The following is a 19,419-nucleotide window of genomic DNA, read 5'->3' on the forward strand; positions in this document are numbered from 1 at the left end:
TGTGCGTTGTTCTGTATTTCAATTTTGTATGAATATGTACATTTGATCACACTTGTAAATGTTATAACTAATTTTAAACCCTGTACCTTGTTACTCCACCAGAGAAAATAGCACCTTTGTGTCACATTTTGTAATACATTTAATATTTTAAACATATTTATTAGATTACCTTTTATTTTCTGAAAAAGGAGCATAAGCCAATTTTACATAACCGTTCCTCCTTTTTAAAAAATTTTAAAAATATAGCATCCTATTTATAAAGTTGCCTTACTCCAATTTGCCTTGATCAAGGGTCTAAGCCAGATTTTGTGCAACCTATGCATTGTATGATCTCCTTTAGCATTGGAGGCCCTTTGAAATACATGCCAAAATTCCACTAGTCCTTTTACTTGCTTTGTTTGTACACAATCTCTAAATTATGTATTTTACTCTTAAGAAAATATAATGGTACTCTTTCAAAGTTTCAAATAAGATGATATCAGCTTTTCCCACTATAAGCTATATTTTTCCATAGCTTTGCCATTTAATTACTCTTGAACACAAAATCTTTGTGGAGGTTCCCTTGGATGGATTTTCCAGTGATGGTATTTCATGGCTAAAGCTCATCAACCTTCTTTGGTAGCCTGGACTGTCAAAGTCTTACTCAAACTATCTTGTGATAATTTGGTTGACACCATTCATAAATTACTTTTGTATACCTCACGTAAGTTTTTTTAAAAAAGCCATTTTCTCACATTTCCCAGTTGCTGCCTGGCGTGCAGAGCATCTCCAGTGTTTTCCATTTTTTATTTCAGTACTTTTGTTTTCATTACAGTGTTATCATATGCTATCATACAGTGTTATCATTACAGTAATTGTTGCAATTAATAGGAATGCTGTTTGTCATTCTGTTCCTTTTTCATAATATCTGAAATTGTACACAAAGCAATTTAAGCAAAATTTTGAAAGAGAGAAATTGAAAATTCTGGAAATACTCAGCAGGTCAGAACACATCTGTGGGAAGAAAAACGTGGTTAATATTCCTTGTTAGGCCGCTTCATCAGAACTCTTGTTTCTCGTGCCAGAGATGGAGCCTGATTTGAGTATTTACAGCATTTCCTGTTCTTTTTAATTTTTGTATTTCCAGCATCTCTGGCTCTTTTTAAAAAATGTCAGAGCTTTCAAAGAGTTGTACTTGGGCCATGAAAGATCTGAATGTATGCCAGTTTACCATGCTTCCATCACGTAGTTCGAAGATTTTATTTATTAATTAATATATTATGTAATCCCTTTCAGTGATGTGAAAATTCCCAAGATGTATGTATTCTAGTGGCTCTCCTGGGCCATTGCAAGCAGGAGGTTAAAACCAAGGACTTCCTTCAAACTACTGTGTATTTGTGATTTTGTTGGAATAGAATATACAGTTTTGGAGCAGCAGTAAAACACATGGCCCTTGAAGTCTGATTTGCCACTAAACATCAAGACTAATCTGATCATGCCCACAAATTCAACTTACTTCCTGGTTACTTCCTTGTTATTCTTAACTTCCCTGTAGCCCAAAAATCTACTTAAAATTTGAAAATACTTGCTTACTCAGTAACCAGTGATTTTTTTGGGCATAGAATTCTGAAGATTCACAGTCCTCTGGAAGAAGAAATGTCTCACATTAGTTGGTCAACCTGTTATCCTGAGACCATATCCACTGGTTTTAGACTTTTCAATCTGGGCATTATCCTCCTAGAATCAGAAGTACAATGTGTGGAAAGAAAGCATTCTGCTCATTGAGTCTTAGTACAGCAATCAGACCCACTACACTGCTACTTCCATAATGCTTTTCAAACTATTCTTAAGTACCTATCCAATTCCATTTTGAAGACACTGATTCAGAATCAAAATCAGGTTTATTATCACCGGCATGTGACATGAAATTTGTTAACTTAGCAGCAGTTCAATGCAATACATAATCTAGCAGAGACAGAAAAAAATAGTAATAATAAATAAAATTATTTAATAAATAAACAAGTAAATCAATTACATATGTTGAATAGATTATTTAAAAATGTGCAAAAACAGAAATACTGTATATTAAAAAAGTGAGGTAGTGTCCAAAGCTTCAATGTCCATTTAGGAATTGGATGGCAGAGGGGAAGAAGCTGTTCCTGAATCGCTGAGAGTGTGCCTTCAGGCTTCTGTACCTCCTACCTGATGGTAACAGTGAGAAAAGGGCATGCCCTGGGTGCTGGAGGTCCTTAATAATGGACGCTGTCTTTCTGAGACACTGCACCCTAAAGGTGTCCTGGGTACTTTGTAGGCTAGTGCCCAAGATGGAGCTGACTAGATTTACAACCTTCTGCAGCTTCTTTCGGTCCTGTGCAGTAGCCCCTCCATACCAGGCAGTGATGCAGCCTGTCAGAATGCTCTCCACAGTACAACTATAGATGTTTTTGAGTGTATTTGGTGTCATGCCAAATCACTTCAAACTCCTAATAAAGTATAGCCGCTGTCTTGCTGCCTTTATGACTACATCAATGTGTTGGGACCAGGTTAGATCTTCAGAGATCTTGACACCCAGGAACTTGTAACTGCTCACTCTCTCCACTTCTGATCCCTCTATGATTGGTATGTGTTCCTTCGTCTTATCCTTCTTGAAGTCCACAATCAGCTCTTTCATCTTACTGACATTGAGAGCCAGGTTGTTGCTGTGGCACCATTCCACTGATTGTTAGCAGATCTCACTCCTATACATCCTCCCGTCACCACCTTTGATTCTACCAATAATGGTTGTAACGTCAGCAAATTTGTAGATGATGTTTAAGCTACAATGGTGTGTGCCTAGCCACACAGTCATGTGTATACAGAGAGTAGAACAGTGGGCTAAGCACACACCCCGAGGTGCGCCAGTGTTGATTGTCAGTAAAGAGGATGTGTTATCACCAGTCTGCACAGACTGTGGTCTTCTGGTTAGGAAATCAAGGATCCAATTGCAGAGGGAGGTACAGAGGCCCAGTTTCTGCAACTTCTCAGTCAGGACTGTGGGAATGATGGTATTAATTGCTGAGCTATAGTCGATGAACAGCATTCTGACATAGGTGTTTGTGTTGTCTCGGTGGTCTAAAGCTGTGTGAAGAGCCATGGAGATCATGTCTGCCATTGACCTATTGTGATGATAGGCAAATTGCAATGGGTCCTAGTCCTTGTTGAGGCAGGAGTTCAGTCTAGTCATAACCATCCTCTCAAAGTATTTCATCACTGTCAATGTGAGTGCTACCGGGTGATAGTAGTTACGGCAACCCGTATTATTCTTCTTTGGCACTGGTGTAATTGTTGCCTTTTTGAAGGAAGTGGGAACTTCTGCCTATAGCAGTGAGAGGTTGAAAATGTCCTTGAATTCTCCCGCTAGTTGGTTGACACAGGTTTTCCGAGCCTTACCACATACTCCATCGGGACCTTCCACTTTGCGAGGGTTCACTCTCTTTAAAGATGGTCCCTACCATCACAGAGCAGTGAATTCAAGATCATGAAGCTGCTGTCTGAGTTTTTTTTTTAGTTGTTATTTTTGGTGTTTTGTACAATACAAGAATGATCCCAAGAGTGAATGAAAGGCTTAAGATATGAGAGGCATTTGATGTCTCTGAACTTGGAGAGGGGGATCTCATCAGGTATTGAAAGGCCTGAATAGTGTGCATGTGGAAAGGCTGCTTCCACGAATAGGAGAGTTTAAGATTCAAGGGCACAGATCCAGTAAAGGGAAGCCCCTTTAATATTTAGATGAGCAGGAACAATCTTTAGCCAGAGGGTGGTGAAAAGGGAATTCATTGTTACAGAGGGTTGTGGAAGCCAATTAATTGGGTGTATTTAAGACAGAGGATGATAGGCTCTTGAGTGGTAAGGGAGTAGAGGGTTATGGGCAGAAGGTGGGAGAATAGGGTTGAGAAGATCAGCCATGATTGAATGGCAGAGCAGACTTGATGGGCTGAATAGCCTAATTCTGCTCCTCTATCTTTTTGGTCTTCTGGTTTTGGATAGGTCCAATGTAATTTTGTAACTTGTTTTTGTTCACTGTGCCCTTGTTTATAAAATTTATGTGCCACTTTCAAGGATTTATATACATATCCATCTCGATCTTCCTGTTCCCGCGCACCTTTCAGAACCACTTAGTCTGTCTTGTCTCTCCCTATACTTTTTATCAAAGTCCAACAGTTCCTATCTCTATTTTAAACTTCCCCAAACCATTCAGCCAGGGTACCTTTGACCTTGCATTTTTTAACTATACAAGGAGGCTCAGTAAACATGTCCCATGAGAAGCTTGGTTACATTTTGTCCCCTTTATTTAAACAGTGTTGGCAACCACTTTGGAAGCAAACAAACTCTGAATTTCAAAGACCTGGAGCAACAGAAGCGCACGATACTATATTGCAGGTGTCTAATTAAAAATGTATTTGGTGAGGAGTGATATCGCTCAGATTTTTATTGTCTTTGTTCTTTTATTCAATCTTAATGGATTTATACACTGGGGAGAGTGCAATGATATAAGCATTATTATGTTTACATGAAGCCTATTTCACTCACATGAAATTTTTTCCATTGATTAATGATTAGATTCTGTTCATTATAGTAATCATGCAAACTTATTTCTTTACTTAGCCCAAACTAATGTTGGTAGCTTTGCAGTGCCTTAATAATGGATTTATTTGATAAAGAAAGTATAACCCCACAGTTCTGAGTATAAAATTCTTGAGTACGATTCATGGTACGTTAATGGTCAAATCACTGCCACATTTGTAGTAGGAACTGATACAACATTTATTATCGAAGTAGGTAGACAGTATACAACTCTGAGATTCATCTTCTCCGGACAGCCATGAAACAAAGAAAACTATGAAAACTGTTTAAAGAAAAACATCATCCCCTCTCCCATGTTAAAAAAAAGTCGTGCAAACAGCAGTAAGGATTTCAACAACCACACACCCCACCCCTACCACCCAAACTGCATAAATGGCAACAAGAACATCAACACCCCCAATGCACAAAAAAAACCAATTCATGCAAAAGGCAACAAGAAAGAATGGCAAAAACACAGAATATGAAAACATATGCAAGTCCAAGTGAATGACACTCCAATCCATAAATTGCATATCCTGAACTTTGGTACCATTTGCTGATAGCATTGAGAAACCATTTGAATGCAGGGGTCTTCCCTCGGGAGTAGTGAGCAAGAGACTGTCACATGCGGACACCTTTCTCTGGCAGCAGCGAGTGAGAGGCTGGCAGATAGCGCTGAACACTCACTCACCTCCTACACCTGCCTCTGTCGCTGTGGTTCTGTTCTTGTAAAGGTTCTTTAATGCTTAGCTTTATTTGTCTCATGTTCATCAAAATATAGTGAAATGCATCATTTGTGTCAGGCTGCCCACAAATGTTGCCAGAATTCCTTTGCCAACATAGCATGCCCACAGTTCCCTACCTCTAGCCTGTACGTGTTTCGTACATGGGAAGAAGCTGGAGCACCTTGTGGAAATCCATGTGGGCACAGGGAGAACAAACAAAATCCTTACAAGCACTGGTGATCGCAGGCACCATAAAGTGATGCAGTATGCTAACAAGCCATCCTGTGTAATCGCATTGGAGGCAATCCAGAGGAGATTCCTGCAATGAAAGAGTGGTCCTTTTGAGTGAGAGTGGACAGTTTGTTTGTATTCCATGGAATTTAGAAAAAGGAAGGGTGACTTTGCTCAGATATATAAGATCCTAAGAAGACTTGAAGAGATAGACAAAATGCTAGGGTGAGATTGTGTGGAGAAAGAAAAATGAAAATAGAATTGGAAAAAAATGGGCCCAGAAACATAATTTTTTATGGAAGAGAGGGAAATATGAATCAGAGTCATTCTATAAGAAGATTTTAAAATAATTCGTATTCCAATTCCAGTAGGCAGCTTTGCTAGAGCTTTTGGGAGGAGCTTAAACTAATTTGGCCGAGGGGCGGGAACCAGAGTGATAAGGCTGACTGAGGATGGGCAGTTGGTAGACAAGTCAATGCTGTGTGTTGTGAGACTGTGAGGATGGATAGGCAGATGATAGGGCAAAATTGCAGTCAGTGGGATGGTGTGGAGTGTCACATGGGAGCAAAATTGAAAAAGGTGATGAATACGGGACTGAAGGTGTAATATTTGAATGTACAGTGTATGGAATAAGGTAGATGATCTTGCAGCACAGTTAGAGACTGGCAGGGACGATGTGGGCATCACTGAGTTGTGGCTGAAGGAAGATGATAGCTGGGAGCTTAACATCCAAAGACACACGTTGTATTGAAAGGACAGGCAGGTAGGCAGAGAGAGGTGGAGTGGCTCTCATGCTTAAAAAAAAAAGTGAAATCAAGAAGATGTAAAATCCTTGTGGGTAGAGTTTTTTAAAAAAACACAACTGCAAGAATAAAATCCCTGATGAGAGTTGTATACAGGACCTGAGCAGTAGACAGGATGTGGGGTATATATTTCAACGGGAAGTAGAAAAGGCATGCAATAAGGGCAATGTTACGATAGTCATGGGGGATTTCAATATGTAGATAGACTGGGAAGATCTGGTTGGTGCTGGGTCCCAAAAGAGGGAATTTGTAGAATGCTTATGAGATGGCTTTTTAGAGTAGCAAAGAATTCCAAAAAATTTGTTGGGAAAGATTTCCCCTTTACAAAACCATGCTGGTTTTGGCCTACTTTATCATGTGCCTCCAAGTACCCAGAACCTTGTCTTTAATAAAGTACTCCAACATCTTCCCAATCACTGAAGTCGGGCTAACTGGCCTATAGTTTCCTTTATTCCACCTCCTTCCCTTCTAAAAATGATGTTGAAGTTTTATAAGGCATTGGTCAGACTGGACTTGGAGTTTTGTGAACAGTTTTGGGCCCCTTATCTAAGAAAAGATGTGCTGGCATTGGAGAAGGTCCAGAGGAGGTTCACGAGGATTATTTTGAGAATGAAAAGGTTAGCATATGAGGAGCATTTGAAGGCTCTGGGCCTGTATCAATGGAGTTTAGAAGAATGACGGTGGATCTCAATGAAACCTACCAAATATTGGAAGGCCTGGTCAGAGTGGAGAGGATGTTTCCGATAATGGGGAGTCTCAGACCAGAGGGCACAACCTCAGAATAGAGGGATATGCATTTAAATCAGATAAGAAGGAATTTCTTTAGCTAGAGGATGGTGAATCTGTGGAATTCATTGTCACAGACAACTGTGGAGGTCAAGTCATTGAGTATATTTTAAGCAGAGGTAGATTGCTTCTTGGTTAGTCAGGATGTTAAAGGTTGAGAGCAAAAGCAGGAGAATGGGGTTGAGAAGGGTAATAAATCAGCCACGATAGGATACCGAGCAGGCTCGATGGGTCATGTGGCCTAATTCTGTTCGTCCGTTTTATGTTCTGCTTCCACTACATCTTCAATATTATTTACTATTAATGCAATGTGGTTAATGTTCAGTGATGTCTAAAACACCAATCTGTAGTACAACATGGGACATGCATAAAAACAACTCCTGATTTGATTGTAGTCATTTCACTTGAAAGCATCTTGTACAAGATGTTCAGATTTCACAAGATGAGGAGTAAAACGACCCATACCATTGTATGAAATGCCATGTCACCAATAACAAGCTTGTGGATCAATTAAAAATGTCATTCCTATAGTGATTGTGCGTGGTTATACAGTATTTGCCATGCAATAAGATAGCCTTACATGCTTACGTCATTTTCTTATGGATTTTGTTCATGTTAAATTGTGGTGAGATTTCTGATATTGGTGATGGTTCTGATGACCATTTTTTAAATTTTGTTTAGGGATTTCTTGTCATTAGTAAACATTATTGCCCCCAAAAAAATCCTATCAAGCTGTGATATCCAAAGGACAGTGGCTTGAGATGTGGCTTTATTTTTGGAAAATGGTAAGTGTGTTGTTGGGCTGGAACATACTGAGGTTTAGCCCACAGTTCCAATGTACTGCAGTGCATACTTCAACTGGTCTCTGATTTTTATGTTTGAATCGGGTAGCATAGTGGGTTAGCACAATGCTTTACAGTACCAATGACCCTAGTTCAGTTTCCACTGCTGTCTATAAGGAGTTTGTACGTTCTCCTCATGACCACATGTATTTCCTCCCACTTTACAAAGATTTAATGGCTGGTAGGTTATTGTAAATTGTCCCATGATTAGACTAGGATAAAATTAGGGGACTGCTTGGCTGCGCAGCTTGAAAGGCCTATTCTGCGCCTTATGTCAGTAAATAAATACTGAAACAAGAAGAAAAGCAAAAAGCTCATCAATAAAATGCATTTAGCAATTAGTTCCTCAGCTTTATACTCTTCATGGCTGGTTTAAGTTGAGAGAGCCCTTTCATTTGAATAAGATTATAGATTTTTATTTTACTTTATTTTAATTTCCAGTGCTATCGCTACTTACGTCTATTTGGACTGATCTGTATGCATCTAGTTTTTGTAGATGATTAGAAAAAAAGTATAGGTATTTTAACAAAGGTAATTTATTAGAAGCCCAACAGAGCAATCTGAGGATAGAGCCTTAGGTCCTTGTGTTCGGTCTTATGAAGACACAGGAGTGTAGATGAGGACCAAATTGAGTGCAGTCAGGCCCAGTGTGAAAATAATGGTTTGAATAGCCTTAAGCAATCACTGCTTTGTATTTAAGGATTATTATGGTGTTTTGTGCTTTTTTAATTCTGCCTGAAAGTTTTCAATTTATTTCATCACAGTTTTGAATTAGAAAGCTTTTTTATTTGGCTGTACTATCATGTTTCTTTATAAAATAAAATATTCGTGATATAGAGCACATGAATTTACCTTGACTTATATGATAAACTAACCTTTGTCAACAGAATGTAGCCATAATTTGAAAGAATCAGCTAATAATTTGTTGATATAATTTGTTACAGGAGAAACAGCAAATGAAAGGGAAACAGTGCAGGCTCCTGAGCCAGGAAATCAAGCAACAAGCGCATGCTACCAAGAAAGTCAGGTACACAATATAAAAAAAGCTCCTCTGTAGCTTTGGCTTTATGCTTAGTGTTATTGTCTTGCTGGAAAATAAATCTGCTCCCAAGTCGCAGTTCTCTTGCAGACTGCTTCAGGTTTTCCTCCGGGAATTTCCTGTATTTTGCTGCATTCATTTTGCCCTCTATTTTCACAAGCCTTCCAGGGCCTGCTGCAGTGAAGCATCTCACAGTATGATACAGTCATCACCATGCTTCATGGTACAGATGGTGTGTTTTTGATGACTTCAGAATCTCCCTCATGCATTCTGACAAACTTTCAACAGTGGCTTTCTCTTTGCCACTCTCCCATAAAGCTGTGACTGGTGAAGCACTGTGACTAGTGATGGCAGTCTCCCCCATCTCAATCACTGAAACTTGTAAACTTCTCCTGAGTTGTCAGAGGTCTCTTGGTGGCCTTGTTCACTAGTCCCCTTCTTGCACAGTCACTCAGGTTTTGAGGCTGATTTACAGCTGTGCCATATTCTTCCCATTTCTTGATGATTGACTTAACTGTACTCCATGGGATATTCAGTGACTTGAAAATTTTCTTGGATCCATCTCCTGACTTGTGTTTTTCAATAACCTCCTTGCGGAGCTACTTAGAGTGTACTTTTGTCTTTATGGTGTAGTTTTTGCCAGGAGACTGACTCACCAGCAGCTGGACCTTCCAGATACAGGTGTATTTTACTACACTCAATTGATTTGACTGCGCACGGTGATCTCCCATTTAACTAATGATGTGACTTCTAAAACCTATTGACTGCACCAGTGATGACTCGATGTGTCATATTAAAGGGAGGGAATTCTTATGCAATTAATTGTTTAATGTTTTATATTTGTAAAAAATTTAGATCATTTTGTAGACATCAGTTTTCACTTTGACACAAAATAGACCTTTTCTGTTGATCAGTATCAAAAAAATCCCCAATTAAATCCACTGTGAGTCAGTATTATAAAACAATGAACAGAAAAGCTCATTAGAGGATGTACTATTTGTAGCAGTTGTTAAAATTCCATCTTCCCAAGAACATACTGGTGCAATTCTACACTGCCATCACAGAGAGCATCCTCCCATCAGCCATTACTGTCTGGTTTGGTGCTGCATCCTCTCACAGCATACAAAAGCTACAGCGAACTGTCAGGTCAGCAAACAAGGTCATTAGCTACAGTTTACCATCACTGCAGGACTTGTCTGTGTCCAGGACAAAGAAGCGGGAAGGAAAATTATTGCAGACACTACTACTCATCCTGCTAACTGTTTTTTCCAGAAACTCCCTTCTAGAAAGCACTGTAGGGCTACTAAAGCAAAAGGTATCACACCATCATAAAAATTTCCTTCCCCAGGCTGCCCTTTATCTATTACAACCCCTCACTGTACTACACCCTAATACTTTAAGCCACTCTTATAATGCAGTTTACATTGTAAATACTGTACATACAGTCGACCCTCCTTATCCATGGATTCCGCATGCGCGAATTCAACCAACTGCGAATCGCGAAAACCCGGAAATGCTCTTCCAGCACTTGTTGTTCGAGCATGTACAGACTTTTTTTTTCTTGTCATTGTTCCCTAAATGATGCAGTATAACAACCATTTTACATAGCATTTACATTGTATTAGGTATTATAAGTAATCTAGAGATGATTTAAAGTATACGGGAGGATGTGCGTGGGTTATCGTGCATCGGGATCGAAAAAAATCGGAAGTTCTCTTACTAAGTAAGTTGGAACAGCTACATCCGGTATTACTTAGCGTCAGTTAGTCAAACGTTTATCTTAATACATGTATATATTTTACCTTTCTATGCATATAAAACACTTAAGAACGTATGTTTCAGCGCCAGGCTCAGGAACGGAATTTCCCGAGTTCACTCAAGTGACAGGCTGCTCCCGAATGTGCTCTCCACCGTGCCAGGTTGATGTGGAGGATCAAAAACCCAAAACCCCCAAACCCCAAATCCAATAAATAAACCACTGCATTGCTTAGTAATAATTCTAGCTTTCATCGGGGCAGACCCTTTCTCACTTTATCCTTTAAAATTGTTCCGATCATTGACCGACGTAGCCTAACGCTTTTCCAATGACTGATGGCATTTCACCTCTTTCTGATTGCTTTATTATTTCCACCTTATTTTCAATCATGATCGTGATTATTTTCGTGAACAGAAACACTGCGCATTCAGAGCTTGGGCGCTGGGTCCTAATGTCCACCGCACTGAGACAGGTTAAATAAGGTCTTGGGTTCCGTTCGGTCCTAAGGTCCACCGTATTGAGACAGGTTGAATAAGGGACTTGAGCATTCGTGAATTTTGGTATCCGCAAGGAGTCCCGGAACCAATCCCCCACGGATAAGGAGGGCCGACTGTACTGATATTTGTATTTGTGCACATTTTATTCCATATCAAAACTTCAACCTGTAAGTTTACTTTTTTATATAATTCTTTATTCTTATAATTATTGAATGTTGTTCTTTGTTGCATGTTGCACCCTGACCAGCATACCACCATGAATTCCTAATACATGTAAATGAGTATGGCGAATAAAGTTGATCCTTGACTTCAGTCATAAGATGAGATCTGGGAATATGGGTTCATAATTCATCAAAAGTGGCATCACAGGTAGATAGGGTCTTAAAGAAAGCTTTGACACATTGCCCTTCATAAATAAAACTATTGAGTACACGAAATGGGATGTTATGGTTGAAGTTGTATGTGACGTTGGTGAAGCCCAATTTGGACTATTGCATGCAGTTTTGGTCACCTATCTACAGGAAAGATGTAAATAAGGTTGAAATAGAACAGAGAAAATTTACAAGGATGTTTTCGGGTCTGGAGGACATGAGTTACAAGGAAAGATTGAGTAAGTTAGGACTTTATTTCTTGCAACATAGAAGATTGAGAGAAGATTTGATAGAGGTATACAAAGTTATGAGGAGTAATGATAAGGTAAATGGAAGCAGGCTTTCTCCTAGTGAGGTTGGGTGAGACTATAACCCGAGGTCATGGGTGAAGGGAGAAAGGTGAAAAGTTTAAGGGGACCATGCGGGGTAAGTTTTTCACTCAGATGGTCATGAGAGTGCGGAACAAGCAGTCAGTACAAGAGCATCCATGTGAGCTCAATTTCAATATTTAAGCGAAGTTTTGGATAGGTACATGGATGGGAGGGGTATGGAGGGCTATGGTCCCGGAGCAGGTCGATGAGAGTAGGCAGTTTAAATAGTTTCAGAATGGACTAGATGGGCCAAAGGGCCTATTTCTGTGACTCTATACAATAGATTTGGTAATAAAGCTCTTTGGTCAAGAAACTTGAAAAATAAGTTGGTAACAGTGTTAAAACATTTAATGCACAGTTTTAAAATGTTTACTTAGAAGATGTGCGTGTCACTGATGAGGCCAGTATTCCTAAATGTCCTTGAACTGAATGGCATGTTGAGCCATTTCAGAGGGCACTTAAGATGAATCTATAGAATAGACTGGCAAAGGTATTGATTTCTTACGCATGCTGTACATTAATGAGAATGAAAGATTACCTTGACGAGTCAGTTGTACTCAATCCAACTTCACAACTCACTGAATTTAAATTCCCGTTATTATTGGTGAGATTTAAACTTGTGTTTATTGCTCGTTCATTTTGTCTTTTGGGGAAATGGTAGGTATTAAAAATGCGGAAAACCAGATCAACCAAGTTAAGCGGAATGATAGATATGTTAGCATCTGTACACAGGACATTAAAGGGAGAGGGCAGGAGGATGGGGTTGAGAGGGAAAATAAATCAGAAGACTCAATGGGCCCAATGGCCTAATTCTGCCTCCTATGTCTTACAGAGTGTGATTATTACACAGAGCTGTGGATGTTGTCCCAAAAATAGCAATAGAAAAGCACAATGGATGATCTATTTTCATGTGTTGGTTCTGGGGAGAGGATTAGTTTAAACCAATAATTTGCTAAATTTTTTTAAATTAAGTTTTTTATGTGTTTCTATAAAACAACTACAAACAAAAAGCCCAACTATAAAATTAAGATTAATACAGTGCAAAATATATCCAATATATAATTCATAACAATAAGGAAACAGCACCCAAAATAAAATCATATATAAGTTAGTATTCTCCCCACCCTCCCACTACAAAACGCCAGGCCAACCATTGCAATATGTAAAAAAAAATTAATCAGAGCATTCGACCCCACAGAGCTACAAATATATATAAAAAATTATAATGCCTACTACCAAAACTATAATGTAATTCCCATCAAAAAGAAACCATAAAACTTGTAGGAAAAGAAAGCTTAAAGTAAGGGATTATAGTACAAAAAAAAGAATAAACTTAATCTAAAGAGGAGTTATGAAAGTATTCGAGAAAAGGTCCCCACACCTTATGAAACTTTATGTCCGAATTGAGAAGTGAATAATGAATTTTTTCAAGGTCTAAACAGGACATAATATCATTAAGTCATTGAACATTAGTGGGTGGGGCAACATCTCTCCACCTGAGGAGAACTAAGCGTCTCGCCAAAAGAGAGGTAATGTTCGATGATTGGTCAGACTCAAGTGCATGTCTGCTGATAAAAAGGCTTCTCTCCAGAATTTCCTAAATTTTGAATAGAGAACTTGAACTTGCACTAACATAATATCTTTCATGTTTTGGAGGCTGAAACTGATTAATTTGATGAGTTGCTGTAAATCTATTAGCCACTTTAGAAAAGGTATCTATCCTTTCAGTGAGATGAATTGTTTAATGTTTAAACATTTTCTAAACAGTTCCAGTCCAAAAAATTCCAGAAGTAGTTTAGGACCATAGTTTTACCAGGAATGGCAGATATGTTGTGTTAGTATTGTGTTTTCATACTACAGTTTGTGCTTTAGTTTAAGAGTTTTCAAAACCTAAAATAACAGTAACATATAGTAAAAGCAGGAATGATATGATAAATACACAGTCTATATAAAGTAGAAATACTTTTCTGCAATCATTGCAGCACTGTCTAGCGTAGTGAAAATCTCACGCAAGCGCTCTCAATGGAAACACTCTCAGCAGAAGCATTCTCTCCAGTAACCTTTAAGCTATTAAGCTGCCAAATCATACCAAATAACACATAAAAATACACAGCCTATATAAAGTAGAAATAATATATGTACAGTGTAGTTTCACTTACCAGAATCTGGAAGACACTGATGATGGTGCGTTAGGCTGAGTAGTCGGAGGTTGGGGTGGTGGAGACTGGGGTGTTATTCTTTCTCTCTGCGTGTAAGTAGTGCGAATGGTGGACGCAGGCAAGTTCAATGCATGGACGATGTCCGTTCACCACAATCGAAATGCTTAATTATGTCTAATTTTATGCTAAGTGTAACACCCTTATGAGCTCTTTTAGGCTTTTCCAATACCTTAGAACTCATCTTGCTAACGGATGCACAAAATAAATTCAGATAAAGCGCAGATGCTCACAGGCACGTGTTTAAGCAATGCCGGCTAGAATGCAGTTCCGGGGAGGAGTTTGGCTGCTCAGGGCACGTGCTGCCTTTTCTTGTAACAGTGAAAACACCTTCTGTTAGCAAAAACAGGTAACTAATGTAGGTCTTTCGTAACAGCAAGATGTCGTAAAGCAAACGTTCGAAAAACAGGGGCCACCTGTACACTGACTGATAATGTTTCTCACAAATCACTTATTAAGATGTGCAATAACACAAAATATAAATGCTTGCTTTTATATGTATGTGTTGCTCCTCACTATGGAAGACGTCAGCATGCCAGAAATCTGAGTGTGTCAGGAGGCAGAAGTGAGTATAGTTGTTATTACTTGGAAGAAAATTCTTGGGAAATTTAAAGTCTGAATGTAGATAAGTCATTTGGACCAAATGGATGGGATACATCCTAGGGTTCTGAAGGCAGTAGTTGAAGAGATTATGGAGGCATTAGTAATGATCGTTCAGGATTCACTTAATTCTAAAATGGTTCTGGAGGTCAGGAAAATTGGAACTCCAGGTGTGACTCCACTCTTTTAGAAGGGAAGGAGGCAGAAGAAAGGAAATTGTAAGCCAGTTAACCTGATGCTGCCAGTGGTTGGAAAAATGTTGGAGTCTATCATTAAGGATGAGGTTTTGGGGTACTTGGAGGTGCATAATAAAGTAGGCCAAAGTCAGAATGGTTTCCTTCAGGGGTAAGTCTTGTCTAATACATCTGTTGGAATTCTTTGAGGAAATAACAAGCAGGATAAACAAAGAAGAGTTAGTGGATATTGTTTAATTGGATTTTCAGTTCTTTGTCAAGGTGTTGCACACGGAGCTGTTTAACAAGATAAGGGACAATGGTATTACAAGAAAGATACTAGCTTGGATGGAAGATTGACAGGAGGCAAAGAGTCAGAATAAAGCGGGGGCTATTGTCAATGGCTGGTGACTCATGATGTTCTGCAGGCTTTGGTGTTGGGACCGCTTCTTTTCACATTTTATGTCAATGATTTGCATGAAGGAATTAATGGCTCTGTGGCCAAATTTGCAGATGATAAAAAGATAGGTGGAGGGGCTGATAGAGTTGGGGAAGCAGGGAGTCTGTAGAAGGACTTGGACAGATCGAGAGAATGGGCAAAGAATTGGTTGATGGAATATACTGTAGGGAAGTGTATGGTCATGCACCTTGATAAAAGGAATGAAGATGTAGATGATTTTCTAAATCAGAGTTGCAAAAGAACTTGGGAGTTCTTGTGTAGGATTCCCTAAAGGCCAAACTGTAGATTGAGTCAGTGGTAAGGAGGGCAAATGCAATATTAGGATTCATTTTGAGAGGCCTAGAATATAAAAGCAAGGATGTAATACTGAGGCTTTATAAGGCATTGGTCAGACCATAGTTGGAGTATTATGAGAAGTTTTGGCCCCCTTATCTAAAAGATCTACTGGGATCCTGAGGAGGGTCACAAGAAACATTCTGGGAATGACAGGTTAATGTATGAGGAGTGTTTGATGGCTCTCAGTCTGTACACGCCGAAGTTTAGAAGAAGGAAGGAGGGATCTCATTGAAACCTATTGAGAATTGAAAGGCCTAGACAGAGTGGATATGGAGCCAATGTCTCCTATATTGGGGAAACTAGAATCAGAGGGTACAACCTCAGAATAGAGGGATGTCCATTTAGAAGGGAGGTGAAGAATTTCTTTAGCCAGCTGGTAGTTAATCCGTGGAATTCACTGCCACAGAAGGTTGTGGAGGCCAAGTCATTGGACATATTGAAAGAGGAAGTTGTTAGCTTCTTAATAAAGGCATCAGGGGTTACAGGGAGAAGTCAGGAGGATAGGATTGAGAGAGAAAACAAACCAACCATAGTGGAATGGCAGAGCAGGCTTGATGAGCTGAATGGCCTAATTCTGCTCCTATGTCATATGGCATTATGGTCTTATCAATTGTGAAATATAAACCCAGCAACATTATTTGATCAAATAGTTGATTTTCTCTATAGCCAGAAGCAGTGGCATACGTCTTGAGGATAGAAGAATGTAGAACTGTAGGTGGGAGGTTAAAAGGGGATAGTATATTAATTTTACAATTTTTTACCATTTATATCATACATGTTAGGCTTATTTTAGAGGAAAATATAAATCAGGAACATTCACTTAACTCAGCATTGTACGGTGCTAAACATGTTTGTCACCATAGTTTGCTTCGTGCCATCTTTGAATGTATGTCCTTTTGCCATAGATATTTGTACAGGTGTCTCCCGTTTTTCAAATGTTCGCTTTACGACAACTCGCTGTTATGAAAGATCTACATTAGCACCTGTTTTCGCTAACCATAGAGGACCAATGCTTTGACGAAAAAAGATGCCCGCGTTATACGTGTGTTTACCCTGAGAAAGACTACAATGACCGTGAAACCTTGTGTGGGCAGTTGTTTGCGCATGCATGTACGTGCTGATTTTTTTTTCTCCAAATCGATTTTGGCTCGCTGTCTTCCCGAGTTTGATAAGTGAAACTACACCGTACATACAATATTTCTACTTTATATAGGGTGTATATTTATCATATCATTCCTGCTTTTACTGTTATTTTAGGTTTTATGTGTTACTTGGTTTGATTTGGTAGGTTATGTTTTGGATCTGGGAACGCTCAAAAATTTTTCCCATATAAATTAATGGTAATTGCTTCTTCGCTTTGCGACATTTTGGTTTACAAATGGTTTCGTAGGAACGCTCTATCTTCAGATTGCAGGGGAAACCTGTATTTACATATTCAGCATGTGGTTTTTGAATTCACATTGATAAATACACAAGAACTTAATTTCATAATTTATGCTCATATTTGTAATTTGTAATTAAAATCAACCCAAATTTATTTTGGATCACAAACTGGACTGTTTTAAGACTAGTACAGACATGGTTGTGAAATTATTGATAGAACTTATGGAGACCCATTTTATCTCTGAATGAAGCAAGATTTTTCTTCGCAAAAAAGCAAAGCTTCTGGGAGTGAAGTTTTTCCTTTAGGAGATGATAGTATACTGGCTACCAGAGTAATCTTCCCCTTCAATTGCATCTTAAATTTTTCTTTCTTTGACGTTTTAGTCAGGAAATATTGATATAATCGTGACTGATTATTCAATATGATCAATACTGATCGTTGCAGGTCTCAATTGCTGTGTTAATTTCCCATTGTCCATTACAGTCTATTAACAGTGGTGACTGGAGACTGTGATAACAATCAGTTTGGGGCTCCAGCAAACTACATTCAGCTAATCCTAACCACACCTGAAGTGCATGGTGTTTGGAAGCTGTACAGTTGTTACGTAGCTACTGAACCATATTGCAGTGCATAGCTACAATATCGGGAACATCATATACAAGCATGACACGTACGCCAGGGTTGGTGACACAGAACTGTCAAATATTGTCACTGTTCTGTAAGCTGGATGAAACTGGTTCATTGTCTGTATATTTGACTTTTGGACTTTGTAACAGTAAACAAAGAAGTGATAATGAAAAACAAATGAAACTTCTTTCAGTCCATGATGAATTTCTGACAATTACTTGAATTCATTTGTCACCTTTATAAATGGCAAATGATTTGATCTTAACAAACCTTAGGCTACATCCACACTACACCGGATAAATCTGTAACGAAGCTTTTTCTCTTCATTTTTACCCTCCGTCCACACTAAAATGGCATTTTCGTCCCCCAAAACCGGAGCTTTTCAGAAACTCTTTCCAGGCTGGGTATTTTTGAAAACGCTGCTCGGGCAGATCAGTGTGGACGGGGTAACCGGAGACTTTTGAAAACGCTGACAGACAGCAGTGTGCTATTTCATTGTTTCTTTGAATGCAACCTAACAATTTCAGAACAGATGGCAAAGAGACTGAAGCCAGAAGAGTTAGAAATGTACTCACCAAATGCTATGACCTATTACTTACTGAATAAATAAGTATACTGTACTCACTTTGCCCTGTTTTCTGTCCTTGCTTGTAAGAAGGTGGTTTACCTATTTATGCAAGTACTTCTCTGACAATAGATGTGTAACAGCCTAATGTAACATTGTATGGAAATACAAGATAACTCTGATGCAGACATGTTTTATACATTTAACAAGGTGCTTTATTAATGCAATAGAGTTAGTCAGATATTCAATGTTTGTCGTCAGCAGGGTCAATCTGTTCATGAACTCCCTGTCGGTTGCCGCCGTACGCTCCAGTATTTGTTTTTTTTAATTTTAAGTCCTCCTGCATGAGAGCCAACAGCTGTCCATTGTTTTAACTTTTTCTGGTCTGTAACTGAACAAACGTATACTTTTACGGCGAGATTCGACACCAAACATGTCGCTTGTTTTTGGTAGATGTGTCCTGCACATGCGCAGGAGGAGGAGATTCACCGAAATCTCCATTTCAGTATGGACAGAGGTATTTTCAAAAACGCATAGTGTGGACGCCTATCATTTTTACGCGAAACCAGCGTTTTCAAAATTATCCGATCTAGTGTGGATGTAGCCTAATAGAAGGTGGAGTGTTTTTTTGCACAAAAATATAGCTCTGTTGTCCATGTTGTACAACCATTTATTGTCTAGTTTGCACTAACTCTTCTGTACCACAGCCTGTGGGCATACAATCCACAATGGAATTGTTCTCCATGTTGCCTCAATTTGGATGACCAAGTGGGAATCATTTGTAATTGTACCTTTGTCTAATTAGCCATAACATCATGACATGGTGTCTGATGGTTCGGTTGTTTATGAAATTCGTAAGTATTTATTTCTTCCCTCAAACATCTTTCAATATTCTTTCAGTAAAAATGGTAACAATTGTATACAAAAACAGCCTGTAGGGCATTTCTGGAGTTCTTCTTGTAGCATGATTTAATGTTCACCATCAACCTTTTCCATTAAATTCTAATTAAATATCTATTGTAAGATTTTTTTTGCATAAACATTATTCTTGGTATA

The 19,419-nt window shown here is 38.8% G+C and overlaps 1 protein-coding gene across 2 annotated transcripts in view; it reads left to right on the plus strand.

The window, feature by feature from the left end:
- umad1 (UBAP1-MVB12-associated (UMA) domain containing 1) overlaps positions 1–19,419 on the plus strand; it is a 61,481-nt gene that overhangs the window by 17,886 nt on the left and 24,176 nt on the right. For both annotated transcript variants that reach the window (XM_059972610.1, XM_059972609.1), the window contains one exon: positions 8,913–8,995. In XM_059972610.1, the coding sequence (XP_059828593.1) occupies positions 8,913–8,995 (83 nt within the window). The remainder of the gene's footprint in view (positions 1–8,912; positions 8,996–19,419) is intronic.

Source organism: Hypanus sabinus, chromosome 6 (assembly GCF_030144855.1).
Source record: "Hypanus sabinus isolate sHypSab1 chromosome 6, sHypSab1.hap1, whole genome shotgun sequence".
Classification (NCBI taxonomy): Eukaryota; Metazoa; Chordata; class Chondrichthyes; order Myliobatiformes; family Dasyatidae; genus Hypanus; species Hypanus sabinus.